A 14,109-nucleotide genomic window follows, 5' to 3' on the forward strand; every position below is an offset into this window, starting at 1 on the left:
TTCAGCTAAACCTCCCCTTGGGAGTTTTTTTTTTTTTTTTTGTTGCAATAGCTCCCCGTTTACAGCCACGGTACTATTCAGTTTCATCCTCTCCAAGGTGATTTGAAGGGTCCTTGGCCTGGATGAATAATGCTCAATTAAAGAGTTTTGTCTGAATTTCTGTTTCACGATTAGGAAGCATTTGTCACCTGAAAAACTATCAATGCAAATTAGATTACCAGAACTTGATTAAAAGTGCAAATCAGGTTATCAGAATTGATTGTATTGAATTCAGGTTTTAGTTTCATACTCAATAAAATGCTTTTTCTATTGAAAGAAATTCAATATGCCACCAATCAACTGATTAAATAATTTTTATGCTTTAGGTTGAAGCAGGTGCAACTGCTATTATTATTTAAAAATTTAAAAATACTAAGCCAACGGTCATAGAAACCACCACCTTTAACAACTCAATATACCTAAGCCAGTAGTTATAACCGTTGGATTTGATTATATAGTTTAGGTAAGGTGACAGTTTATCAAAATGACAAATAGATGTAAGCCGGCGGTTTTGACTGCTAGCTCAATAACTAGACCGACAGTTAGGCTATTGTCTAACATATCCTGTCCCAGCGGTTTGGGCTTCAGCCGTACATTATCTGGGTCGGCGGTTCTCTAAAACCCGGCGACTATTGAATGATTGGACCGGGTCCCTAAGGCGGCACTCTTTTTCTTCTAAGCCGGCGCTTATGACCTAAGGCGAAACAAACATAGATGGCAACCACTGAACATCTGGCTCATGTCTATGCCGGCGGGTGAAAAGGCTAAGGCGGCGACTTGGTGAGTGCCGGCCTAGCTCATTTTTCTTGTAGTGGAAGTTTGAATAGCACCCGAAATTCCAACTAGTATAAAAGTTTTGATGGTATTTGAAACCCTAGTTGGTATAGTGAAATTCTTAGATGGTGTGCCTAGGAGATAATGTAGGTTAGGGATAGCCAAACCTCTGTAAATCTATGTGTCGATTCTTGTTGTTTGCTCTTATCCATTCTATCTCTTATTTTTACTTAACTCTTGCACATCTTGTACATCTTGGACATTGTTTTTATTGCTTACAGTCTTTGTTCTCTTGCATCTAATATACTAGAAAGAAAAGGGTTAGATAAAATTTTTTGAACCCAATTCACCCCTCCCCTCTTGGATGAGGCTACATGGGCAACAATTGGTTGCTCACTCATCATTTGTAGAATAGGGATGGCAATTTTCTCCATCCCCAACGGGGACCCGATGGAGTCAGGGATGGGGATTGTTTTGGCAGGACAGAGATTAATAGGAATCCCCGTTCAGGGTCAGGGTCGGGGATGGGGATTGAGGTCCGCCCCACCCCAACCCCAACCCCGATTATGTATATATACTATATTATATATCAAAACATATTTAAAAAATATTTATAATTTATAATTTTTATTTATTTTAAGTAAATTTATTTTTTAAATAAATACTGTTATCTAAAAAAATTTCAGGGATTCGGATCCCCGCGGGGAACCCATCCCCGTCGGGATCGGGGATGGAGAATAAATTTTATCCCCAACAGGGATCAGAGATGGGGACGGGGTTAATTTCATAATCGGGGTCAGAGACGGGGAATATGATCCCCACCCCGAACCCGCCCCGTTGCCATTCCTATTGTAGAACCCTTGCTTAAATAGCTTGGATATGTGTGATCTCAACAATGGGTTTTTGGATGCATCAAGTGGCACATGTTTGAGAAAAGTAATACACATGAAGCGGAGTGGCCCTTATTGGAGTACTCTATACTACTCTCATTTGGTTATGGTGTCTAATCCAATGACACGATTTTCATACTACTTATGCTAAGGAAAGGCAATTTCCTAAATGCCTTGATATGGAAATGGGTTAGTACTTCACCAAAGAGTGTTTCTCTTTGTCAGGTATTTATAGAGTTGTTGAAACTAAGTTTGGTTTGCTCTTCACGAAGCAAATATTTGAACTTGATGATCACTACAACTAAATAAATGCGGTTTTCAAAAAAACTAGGGTGGCTACTCGACTTAAAGTTTTTGCCAACCCATACTTTGTTTTTTCTAAATTAACGTTTTCCTTCAAATGTTTAACAATAAACAAATATTAACCAAGTAGGAGATAATAATTTTCTAATCAAATAATTGATTGTTTGAATTGTTTTGGAAAAACCATATTGAAGACATTTTTGTGTTGATCGACCATAGATTGAATGAAGGTTTTTAAAATCGGAGCGGACATGGAACCATTCGGCTCCGGTTCCCATGTCAAATGGTCTGACCATCCAGTCCAAACAGAAGACCCACTCTAACAAATAAAATAAAAAAATATTATCCAGGTCGATGGTTCAACCGCCCAGATCAGTAATTTGCTGATCAAATCAATGATTTTTGACTAAAAGATGATTTTAAGGTGAAATGGAACTAGTTAAGTGATCAATTCCCAAATTTATTGGTCCAACCATCCAATCCAATCCGGTTTCTAAAACACTGGATTGAATAGTGGAGATCATCTCGGAGCTTCTATTGTTTTGGACCGTCTAATTAATAAGCATGGCCTGTGGATAGATAGTGTGCGCTTTTTATCAGTTTAACCATGTAGCAATGAGTTAAGGTTATTGTGATGGATGAACAATTTGAACCATTGGTTCTCTTAAGTTGCCTAGGTGCAGGGTTTCTCACCATCTTTACACAGGGAGCCAAGAAAGGATCCAAGTGTAATTTTTATTCATAGGAGCAAAAGCAAAGATACCATCAATTTTACCAATAGTATACATGTAACATTTAAGTTTTGAATCTATCAATTACAATTATTATGGATTAATAAGAGAAGATCATGTTCAGGGAATTATTGTTTGTGCTCTTTTGTTGTTGGACATGATTGGAAAATATCATGGTTTTTAAAACTGACCTGGTGACTGAACCAGTCAGGGGTCCGGTTACCGGGTCGAACGGTCCATTCTGACAAAAAATTAAAAAATTTGAAAAAAATGGTCAAAACTGTTCAAATGGTTAACCGGCTGGTTCAGCGGTTTGCTGACCAAAATCAACGGTTTGAGGGAAAATGGAACCGGTCAGGTGACCGGTTTCCGGTTTTTCCGGTCCGGTCCAGTTTTGAAAACCATGGAAAATATATAACAAATATTACTTTCAACACGGAGGTTTGGTCCAACAGCATCAGCCCTTCATAATGTTGGGATATGTTCATAATTAGGGATGATCATGGGTCGGGCTGGGTTTTGACAGTCTATCAATGGTTTTTGACTGCCCGGGCCCGGCAGAGGCTTAAAAAACTAAAATTTTAAGTTAATATAACAATCAAAATTACAGAAAAATATACAGAAGTTTTGTTATCCATTTATTAATATATTATACCAAATAATGTATAGAAGTAATGCTTTTGAATCACCGTTGACTTTGACGGTTGGACCATTTGGCCCAAGAATCATCCAGGCAACTGATTCCATTTTACACCAAACCTGGTCTCTGACCAAAAAACTGTTGAATTGGTCAACGATATGTTGACCCGGGTGGTCGAACCACCAATCCATTCAATCTGTTCAACAGTTTTTGGCTGTTTTTTATTTTAATTCTGTTTTTATTTTTTTTTTTGTCAAAATGGACAATCCATTAGAATCAAACCGTCAACCCAGAAACCAGTGGCCAGAATGATTCTGATTCCAGTCAGTTTTTAAAACATTGTATACAAGTCATATGGTGCCTAAGGTTTTCACAGCCTGAGCCCAACCCGCATTATGTGCACTTGTGCAGGCTTAGAGCGGGACCAGGCCTGGAAGAAAAACAACTAATCGGAACCAGAAATTTGCAGGTCAGGCTAGGTCATAAATGATCACTATTCACAATGAAATTGCACCTTCCAGCTCACCCTTTTCGTGTTTTTTCTTCTTTTGCTCCATGGGGTACACAATAGGGTGTAACCCATCCCCAAACCCATAACCCTGCACCTTCCAGCTCACCATTTTCGTGTGTGTGTGTTTTACAATGTAACCCATCCCCAAACCCATAAACCCCTAGGACCCAACCTTGGTGCAGGCGAGATTAAACCACGGTCTCCACTATAATCACTAGAAGACCTTACATACCAGTTTGGATATACTCACAGAGCACCTCACACCCAAGGTTCTAAATATCAATATGCCTGATATGCCAGTAGGGACGTATCGGTACTGTTTTTTTTTTTTTCTTTTTACTTTTTGTTTTAAATCCAGTTAAGGGGGCCAATTTATGGTTCTTCACCCCTGAACCGGTCAGAACCACAATACACCCATACACCCTCTGTAGGAGCGTATTGGGGTGCTCCCAATACAATACGTATCAACCAATACGTAACATTTTTGAACCTTACACCAACCTCACGCTCTGTGAGAACAAATCTGCCCTGAACGCTGTAAAGCCATATTTGGTAAAATATCAGAAAACTGAAAATAGGCTTAATCAACACAACAACTCAATCAACATTCTGATAAAAACTGTCACGTAGGCTAGGTAGCTTCTCCAAAACGGCTCAGTCAACACAGCTCAATCAATGCAGAAACTCTCCTGAATAGGCAGATTAATATCCATCTTAATATACCTATATTTATCAATAGGCAGCAAACTTGACTGCTTTCCCAAGATATATTAAAAAAAAAAAAAAGTAACACAACAACAGCAACAAACGTGACGAAGATTAAGTACGGTAGTTGGAAATTTGATATTTCCATTGAAGATCACATACAACATCTACCATTTTTCTTTCACAAACAGAAATATGTCAAGGTCGTTGATTAACCCTAAAGAATACATAAAATACAACAAAAGGCCAGCCACTAGTGGAGAAGAAATCCCAGGTAGCAATGCCTTACAGGGAAGACGCCTCACGTTGCAACGTCCAGAATAGCAAGGCAAGGTCCAGAAGTAAAAAGCTTTTGTTACATTTGAAGAACCAGTGCCTGGCGTAGAGAAATACAATTCTTAATAAAGTATCAGCAAGCCCACCATAGTAGATCAGTTTGTCAACTGATAACATAGAATGGACACATGCAAATGAAAAAACAAATGTATCATAAACCAACATGCCAACAAGCTTAGATGGAAATACATCCTTGAAAACATGTAAAATGAGCACAAAAACATAAGAAACTATGGTAAATTGTTCCAATTCACATGAACAGTGCTTTTATTGATTGGATTGGTATTAGATACAACTCATGCCATTAAGAGGTTGCAGTGTGCGTAAAAGATTCCAATTTCACAACAGCAAAGGCATCCAATGGTTACTTTGATAGTTCATACATCAGCCAGTGAATACTCAATCCTACAACAGTTGTTTAGGCTCAGTTGGGGAATGGTACAAATACAAAAATGTAGAGTGCAAAACCTTGTGTATGGTATTTCTTAACTTATATTTGCATTGCACATATTTGTAATTGAACTAGGCTCAGTTTGGAAAGAGTACAAATACAAATATGCACAGTGCAAATACATAGAAAATAATACAAAATATAAGGTTTTCCACTCTACATATTTGCATTTGTACTCCTTCCAAACTAAGCCTCAAGATCAATTCAACTTTCCATGACATCTTCAGACAACTGCAAGCACAAAAATTGCTCAGATTTGATGAAATTTAGGGTAAAGCACCGGAACTGGATCTTTCCTACAAAAAATGATAGAGAAGAAGGGTTATGACAACTTCAGAACTCTGCCGGAATAAACTCACTTCCTTGAAGTAGTTCTAGAAGAGAGCTAAATCTAACGTTCCAGCTCTATTTCTACCTTAGTCCGTTTGGTTGCCGAGAAGGGATGAGATGGGAAGGGAAAATTTATTTTCCCATTTCTGTCACTCTGTTTGGTTGCTGAGACATGGGAAGGCATGGGAAGAAGACGGGTTAGCAGACAAAGAAAACATGAGAAGAAGACAATAGATCTGCCCTTCACAGAGGACGAAGATGACAACTTTGAACTCTTGGCCGTTGGGTGACTGAAACACATGGAAAGAAAGAAAGAGGTCTTGATAAGAAATACAAAAAAAAAAAAAAAGAAAATGAACAAGGCATTTGTTCCCACTGGAAAGAATGTTGATCTGTAAAAAAACAAGTTAAACCACCAGAAAGAATGGCTTCTGGCCACCAACACGAGACCAACAACTTCAAAAATGGTATGAAAATAGTCGCCAGTCGTCAGTGGTCATGGTTTTGGTAGTACCTTAGCCGGAGATCGACAGGAACAACGCCAACAACATGACGGTTGTGGACGCAGGTAGGTGGTGATGGTCAGCTGCGCAAGGTTGAGAGGAAGAGCCCAATACTTTTTTCCCAAACTTTTCTTTTCTCACTGGGGTCGTTCCCGTCGATCTCCGGCTAAGGTTTCCCATTGGGAACCATTCAGCACGACCCCACTTCATTGTTTTTGGGAACCTGCATCCTATGGTTTCCCATCCCATCCACTCAAACAAACGCTGAAAAAGGGAATATAATGGGAATATTCCCATTTTCCCATTCCCATCACAAGAACCAAATGGACCATAAGTGGGAAGGAGCCACATTATACCTCTATTCATAAAAAACAGCCCAAAGAATTCACTTCAAACCCAGGAACATGGGAATACAAGCAGCAGTGAATTTTTGGCAACAACCAACAAGATAACAAGGAACACCGGAAACAATGAATTTAAAGCCCCACTTCATTTATCAGTCATTGCTTTCCATTAAAAACATTAGTTATGAAACTTTCTGGAATATACTCTTGCAGCACTGTGTTCAAGTAACCATAGAACCAGTTTGGTTCTTTCCTCGGGCCTAAATCTCACAGAAACCAACTATAAGTTTTCTTGGATAGTATCTCCTACTTTATTCGAAAAGTTTGTTAGTTTCAGTTGATGCCATGCCTGTTCCTATAGTAGTCAAAAGCTGACCAACACCAATGACTAATGACATTGCCATGACTCTTTATTATATAGACAGTGGATATAGTAATAACATCTTCCACATCATTAGCCATCATTAGGTGCTCTAAATGCAGTACGTGCAGCACTCCCTATCTGAATTGTAAAATTCCTAGACCATCCTAGTTGTCTCGATGGGGCTTGTGAAAACCATGAGCAATCTTGGTATTAGGAACCAAAAGGTAAAGTTGCTTCATTAGAAAATATATGCTATGGAAAATTGTAGACCAAATAGTAATGCTATTATGCCAATCCACTCCACTCTGCACAATTTCATTGCTTATGGATAAGTTTAATTAAATTAAGAGCCTCAGTAACAAATGTGTAGCATCAACAACTTCACCTTTAATGAAATTATCTGAAATAAGATTATAAAATGCCTACACAATAAATTAGAAACAACAAATTGTTGGTTTCTCTAGCAATTAAGAGCCATTAACACCAACGATCGTTATAAACAACAAAGGATGCTGACTTGTGTGCTTATATGGAATTCACATGTAGATTGTGGTGTTTCATTGGTAAAAAGGGCAGCCCAGTGCACAAGGCTCCCACCAATGCGGGGTCTGGGGAGGGACAGATGTACACAGCCTTGACCCTGCACATACAGAGAGGCTGTTTCCAAGATTTGAACCCTGGTCACCCAGGTGTTTCATTGACCAGGATATGAATTAGAGTAGCTAATGATAAGGGGGGAAAAAAAGAAGTGAAATACTTATGGAGAAGACATTAATTAAAAAGCTTACCCCAAACACCATTAAATGTTGCAAAACTCCCAGTCTTCTTTTGTCATATCAAGAATTTCAACACAACCATCTTCAAACATAATCTGCCATAATTTATCAAAAAAAAAAACATAATCTGCCATAAGATGCAAGTTGACAACTTAAGCTTGTAATCACCCATTTACATTTAAAATGGTCAAACAGAAAATCCTCTCTTACCGTGTGTTTTTTGGAATTATTATCAAACCGTTTTATTATTCCAAAAGACCTGGAGTTTTGGACATACACAGCATATATTTCAGAAAGAATTCACAATATAGCAGTCAGTCGAAGAAAGATTAAGAGTACTAAGAATTTAATGCAATTGTAAGCAATATTAAAAAAAATAAGCAGGAATGAAGCTGTATTTTGAAGAATTTTCCTACTCTAGTTTTTCCTAGATCTAGAATTTGTTAAAGCTATCTCTAAAAAAAAGGAATTTGTTAAAAACTGAAAAGAAAAGTATAAACATATGCAGAAAAGGTGGAACCATGAAAGAAACAAATTCCAAAGAAAAAAATCTCATCTCCTGGCCAGCTCTACAATAAATCTACAATCAACACCTTTTGTATTGGAGTAACTACACTTGATTTCAAGTTAACCTTCAAGCCTTCATCATCTCCACTTGGCTGGTACCCCCTTTCATACTGAAGCCTCCCAGTGAGTGCTTCAGTCTTCAGTTTTTTTCTCCAATTGGTAACGGAGAATTTTGTTAAAAGAAATAGTTAACACTTAAGAGTACATATCAAAGTTAGGATTACGGAAGGTAATCCCAACAATCCTTCCAGTTATAACTTTAAGTCAATTACAGTTCACCACAGAACAATTGATGCCAATGAACCCCTTGCTTAGCCAAAAAAATATGTCATCCCATTTGCAGTCCTTTTAACCCATCTGATTAGTACCTTCAGAATTATCATGTTCATAAATTAAATTTAAATAGCCCAAAAAGTAAGCCCCATCCCCCAAAATCCAAAGAAACAGGCCATAAGTGGAGAAGTGTTGATAGATCAAGCTTCAAGCTTCAAGCTTCAAAGTGTTGATATAATAGAACCCATATCGGGTGTATTGTATTGTATCCTTAGGTATCTAATAAGGTTATTATAAGGTATTTTAGGACTTTGGATTTAAAACATTTAAATGTACAATTTGACAGGTCTCCTATCAAATTATCAGAAGAAAATATAAAAAAAAAATCATAGTTTTGTTTAGCTGATACTTTAAACCATGGTCACCTAGCTAGCAAACCTTACAAGCAGGGTTCCATGTTGAACCCCCCAAACCTCACCACCAACTCTAGCTTCCCTATATCCATAGGGGGTGATTGCAAAGCCTGCTTGAACAAGTCTGCAAGAATAAGGAGTGTTCGCAATATGTTGCAGTCAAACAGAACATGTTTTAACTTTTACCAGACTGGTGAAGGATGTAAGAGAGCTACAGCTGCTGCACTCAGCAAAACCTTTCAAGCCCAAGGAAAAGATGGGTACATTTGAAAAAGAAAAAGAAAAAAAATGGATAGATTGAAAAAAGAAGGCCCAATGTTGAGACTTGTATGCATAGTTGCATTGCATACTAGAAAAAGAATGGGTTAAACCAATTTACTTTATGCAATATAGACAAGTGGAACACAATAATCATATTTTGTACCTACCAAAAATAATAATCATATTTTGGAATTTTACTTAATAATTATGTTGCAAGTTCATTCTTGCACTTCCACATCTAAAGTATTGAATATCTTGCTTGTTTTCTTGAAAAATATGTTATCTATTGTTTATTGTCAGCTCAACTAGAACAGAAAAATCAATTGTCTTTTATTTATTTATTTATTTATTTTGATAAGTAACAACCATCCATTTTTCAATGTACAATGGTTAACTTAATATGAAGAACTTATATAATCTCCCACCCCTCTACTCTCTCACTAAATTTTATAAAAATCTCATTGATTGTGTTACCACTCAAAAACAATCAAAATACAAAAATAGAATGCTGAGGGCATAATGGATATAATTCTTGAGATACCTCTTATCCATGGGACGTATTAGTCGAACAACTTCACCAATACAATTATGGGAACATGATCTTTGGCTAGGGGCATGTCGCGAGCTTCCTACATCATAAAGATGGTATAAATAAATGGAACATGAACAGAAACTGTAGTCTCAAAACAAGGTTCTCTTGTAGATTTTCAAAACTTCGAATTTTTCAATTGTCAACGTTCTAAGTAAAATAAATCATCATTCTAATAGATGAAGTAAACATTCTTACCTACACGTACGCCTCCATTTGCATAGCCCTTTACAAACAATATCAAAAAAGTTAGCTCAACTATTTTCCCAAACTTGTCACATTAAACATGAAAACTTCATGAGAAGCAAATTTTAAAACATCAATGAAATTTGTTAAGGAACCATCTATCATTTAGAGGAAGAAAAAATTTTAGGGTTTTGAGACTCATGTATAACCATTAATCTGAAGATAACAATATAGGAAAACAAGAATTCAATATGTTGTCAAAAGCATCTTCACAAAATCCATACATATTTATGTACGTGTATAAACCAATGCAAGGTTTAAAGTTTCAATACAATACGCCCCGTATCGGCTGTATCGTATCGTATTGGTGGCTTCACGATACGCCCAAAGGTGTTTCGGGAATCATTCTTTTTTTTATAAAAAAATATGGTTAAAAATATGCCCAAAAACCAAAATTTGAAAAAAAACTAAAAAAAATATAAAAGCACATTGATTTAAGTACCGATATGCCCCTACCGATACACGGGGGCATATCAATATTTTGAACCTTGAACCAATGTAATCAAGAGGATGCCTAGGCAGCATGCTCAAGTAAATCACACAATGCCAATTAGTGGATGCGCATGACCCAGCAAATCCCCTAGTCTTGCAACAAATAACTTACCAACTAACTATCTACTAGAAGAACACAGAGGCCTTTCCAACTAACTATCTAGCATCTCCAACAGGGTAATTTCTAATTTTGTTCTTATCACTCTTGTTTGTGTTAATCCACTTTTTCCTCCAAAAAATTATCTATCACCCAGCTTCGTCCTGGCCTTGAAAACTATGCCACAAAGCTAAAGACTAAACAGTGTGCATATTCATTTATCAAAGCCATGATTGGAACACCATGACTTTTTAATTGACATACCAATTTCATCATCACATCAGTTCCAAGAGGAGTAACAAAATAGGTAACACACCTTAAAAACAAAATAGGTAACATGGAATTTATTTTTATGTATATGACATACCATAGTATCATAGAATTGCAGCATAGCATCAGTTTTAGGTCCATATCCAGTCCACCACTCCCATGACTCTGGATAGCTAAAATCAACACTGGGTAATAGCCTTTTTCTACTTTCTTTGTCTGAATCACCAACTACAGGGTTTCCAGAGTCCCTAGAAGGTCTCTCTACAGGCTAATCGATAGAACCAGATTGATAGGCAGATCAAGGATGGTGGTTGTTATGATGAAAGAATAAAAAATAAATCTATGGATCCGAAGTAGACATAGATGGTGGTTGTTATGATCAAGGATGGTGGTTGACTGGTAGATATAGATATCTATGTGAGAGGGCTTTTCTCCTGCAATGTAGATCCGAAGTGATATTTGCATTTGAAAATTTTTTCAGATTTTTTCAGTGGAAGACTTCTTCAGAAGTTGGAGGGTCAATAGTTGATTCCTCCCCTAGGAAGCAAAAAAATCCTTGAGGTTTGGTCACCCCAAGATGGAGGATGGATGAAATTAAATTTTGATGGAAGTTGTTTGGGCAATTGGAGATGGTGATTCAATTAAGGATGAGGTTGGGAACATATGTGGACTGTTTTCAGGGCCAATTGGACATGGTAATTCAATTAGGGCAGACTTAAGGGCTTCTGTTTTTGGGGTACAAAAAGCTAAGCAGAAGGGGATCAAGGCTGGTTGTGGAAGGTGACTCAAAGATAGTAGTAATTAGGTGGTGAAGAAAGGAGAGGGGGTGATTTGGCAATATAGAAATGATCCCAAGCGGTTCGAGATGTTGTCAAGACCAATGAACATTCAATTGTATTGTGCTCGATTGTAACAGGAGGGTGGGGTTCTTTTGAAGTAAAGGGTGTCCAGATTTAACAACCTCTTGTTGCAACTTTTTTTTTTCTATTTTAGTAATTAATAAAATTCTGTGTTACTGATCAAAAAAATATTTGCATTTTTCTTATTTTCACCACCATAAACCTCAATTTTGTCAAGGGACCAAACAACGATCGAGAGAGCAGCTAAATTCAACAATTCCTAAAGTAGGTCAGATAGTTACTAATCAGTTGAAACTCTATCATCAATCTCACACCATGCAGTGTTGTTCTTCCTAGTCAATTTTTTGGTTTTTTTATGTTAAAACCAGTAGTATAGATGATACCATTAGTCCTGGAAGGATGAGAAAGAATACAAAGAAAAAAACTGACCAAAATACCCTAGACTGAATTTTATAGTTCTTCTGATCTATAGAAAGTTACCATTTTTAGGTAACTTTCATTAGCATGGCCCCTATCTTTAATGAAAGTTACCATTTCCAATAAAATAATAGTTCTACTGAGTTAATGTAGAATTCAGAGAAGAAGCAGATTAGCATTTAACAAATATACTAGGAAGCAACCACCCTGTACTTGATATGGGGCCACTATTCACAAATATTTTGTTTAGGAATCGTTATACATGCAGTACATTTAGATCATGTTTTATTTGACTTAAGAAATTAAATCAGGCTTTATTTATATACAACCCACTTTTCTAGAAGATTAGGACACACAACAGGTATTAAAATCTTTTGGGTTTTTTTTTGGTTCAAATAGTTGAGAACTTGAGATAGGAAACTATGTCAAGAGTTTAAAAAATAGTTAAATTAGTTGGATGCCACACCAATGAATTTGTATTTTGACAAAATTCAATTAGAAAGGTTGGTCATTAATAATATGGGTCACACACCACCAGAAGTGAGTACTTCCAAGAGAGGAGATAACTACCCCTAGATTTTTTCAGAATGGAGGACCTGGAGGTAACTACATCTCCAATTCAATTGTTCTCAGAATAAATATACGGCACATCTCCGATGAACAAGCCCTCTAGTCTGATGGTGTATGTATGTATTATCAAATTAGATTGCTTGAACAGTTCAGAAATTGTTGAAATTAATTAATTAATTAAAAAATACACAACAAAAACAGGCTTTATTGAAATAAGAATGTGCCTAGGGCAAAAAAAAAGGAATCCCTAGGCACCAAAGCATTCCAACAGCCATGTACTGCCTATAACCATACAACAGGGTACATCTGAAACTACCTACTCAGCAATTAAGGGTACATCTAAAATAAGAAATGATTCAACCCATCATTGATTCATATGCTATCTTCAAACATATTTTCAATCTATTGGGTATCTGGAATGAACCATCTTATAATTCCCCAAGTCTTGTATGTAAGCCATGAAAAACAAGATTTTCAGGAAACAAAGCATCAGTAATTCAACATTGCAAATCCGGAACAAGGATGAGCTACGATTCAAAGAAATAATATGCCAGGATGCATCTAATAACATAATTAAACAGCGACTCACACATACATGTTTTCCAGACAGAATTGCTTTCACTTTAGGGGAGGATTGTGCCACCTGATATGCAACCAGTTTTAGTGCAGCATCTGAAGAAGACAATTTAGGCTTGGTAGGTTTGACCCCAAGCTTCTGCCTGCATTCTAAAGCACCACAGTAGCAATCTTGATCTGCACCAAATTGAACAAACCTGCTGGTTTTGTTAGACTAGTTGTCCAAAAACTTAGAAATGCAGAAAGATGAATTCAGAAGAGAAAGATCAAAAAGCAAAAATTTTAGACAATATGCATGCCAACAAACATGAATAGACATAAGTGTTTCAATGAATGTGAACATAGAAACAAAGTTTCATATAAGTGCACATACTGATAATCATATGTCAGATGTTCTCCCTTTTTTATGTCACGAGTTGCAAAAATGCCAATTCTAGTTTCACCATCAATTCTCCTGAAATAGATAAACATCATAAGATTAATAAGGAAAGTAGGAACCGCTTTGACAAATAAATTGAATACCAAAAATGGAGGATGACAAACCATTTCTGCATCTCTGTATTGGGCCGACAACTATGATTTATATATCTTGACTTATTTCCCTTGTATGTGGCATCAATTACCATATCCCGATTAATTTCGCATAAATAGAAATTGGTTTCTCCTCGGTGCTTCATTTTCCAAAGCCTTTCCTCACAAGTTTTATCATCAATAACTGAGTCAAATAAAGAAACAATGTTTGTAAATAAATACAACTGCAAAAGAAAGAACAAATATAACA

General features: G+C 36.7%; 1 protein-coding gene across 7 annotated transcripts in view; it reads right to left on the reverse strand.

The window, feature by feature from the left end:
- Nucleotides 1–4,616: 4,616 nt before the first annotated feature.
- Nucleotides 4,617–14,109, reverse strand: part of ASHH3 (histone-lysine N-methyltransferase ASHH3) — a 37,923-nt gene continuing 28,430 nt past the window's right edge. For 5 of the 7 annotated variants that reach the window (XM_010253156.3, XM_010253157.3, XM_010253158.3 and 2 more), the window contains 8 exons: nt 13,872–14,043; nt 13,702–13,782; nt 13,348–13,525; nt 9,999–10,026; nt 9,753–9,840; nt 7,908–7,956; nt 7,710–7,792; nt 4,617–4,969 (listed from right to left, as the gene is read on the reverse strand). In XM_010253156.3, the coding sequence (XP_010251458.1) occupies nt 7,721–7,792; nt 7,908–7,956; nt 9,753–9,840; nt 9,999–10,026; nt 13,348–13,525; nt 13,702–13,782; nt 13,872–14,043 (668 nt within the window). In that variant the 3' untranslated portion in view covers nt 4,617–4,969; nt 7,710–7,720. Of the gene's footprint in view, nt 4,970–5,016; nt 5,037–7,709; nt 7,793–7,907; nt 7,957–9,752; nt 9,841–9,998; nt 10,027–13,347; nt 13,526–13,701; nt 13,783–13,871; nt 14,044–14,109 lie in introns of those variants that run through there. The other 2 variants (XM_010253161.2, XM_088891140.1) reach the window with 2 other exon arrangements.

Source organism: Nelumbo nucifera, chromosome 7 (assembly GCF_055504915.1).
Source record: "Nelumbo nucifera cultivar China Antique chromosome 7, China Antique-T2T, whole genome shotgun sequence".
Taxonomy (NCBI): Eukaryota; Viridiplantae; Streptophyta; class Magnoliopsida; order Proteales; family Nelumbonaceae; genus Nelumbo; species Nelumbo nucifera.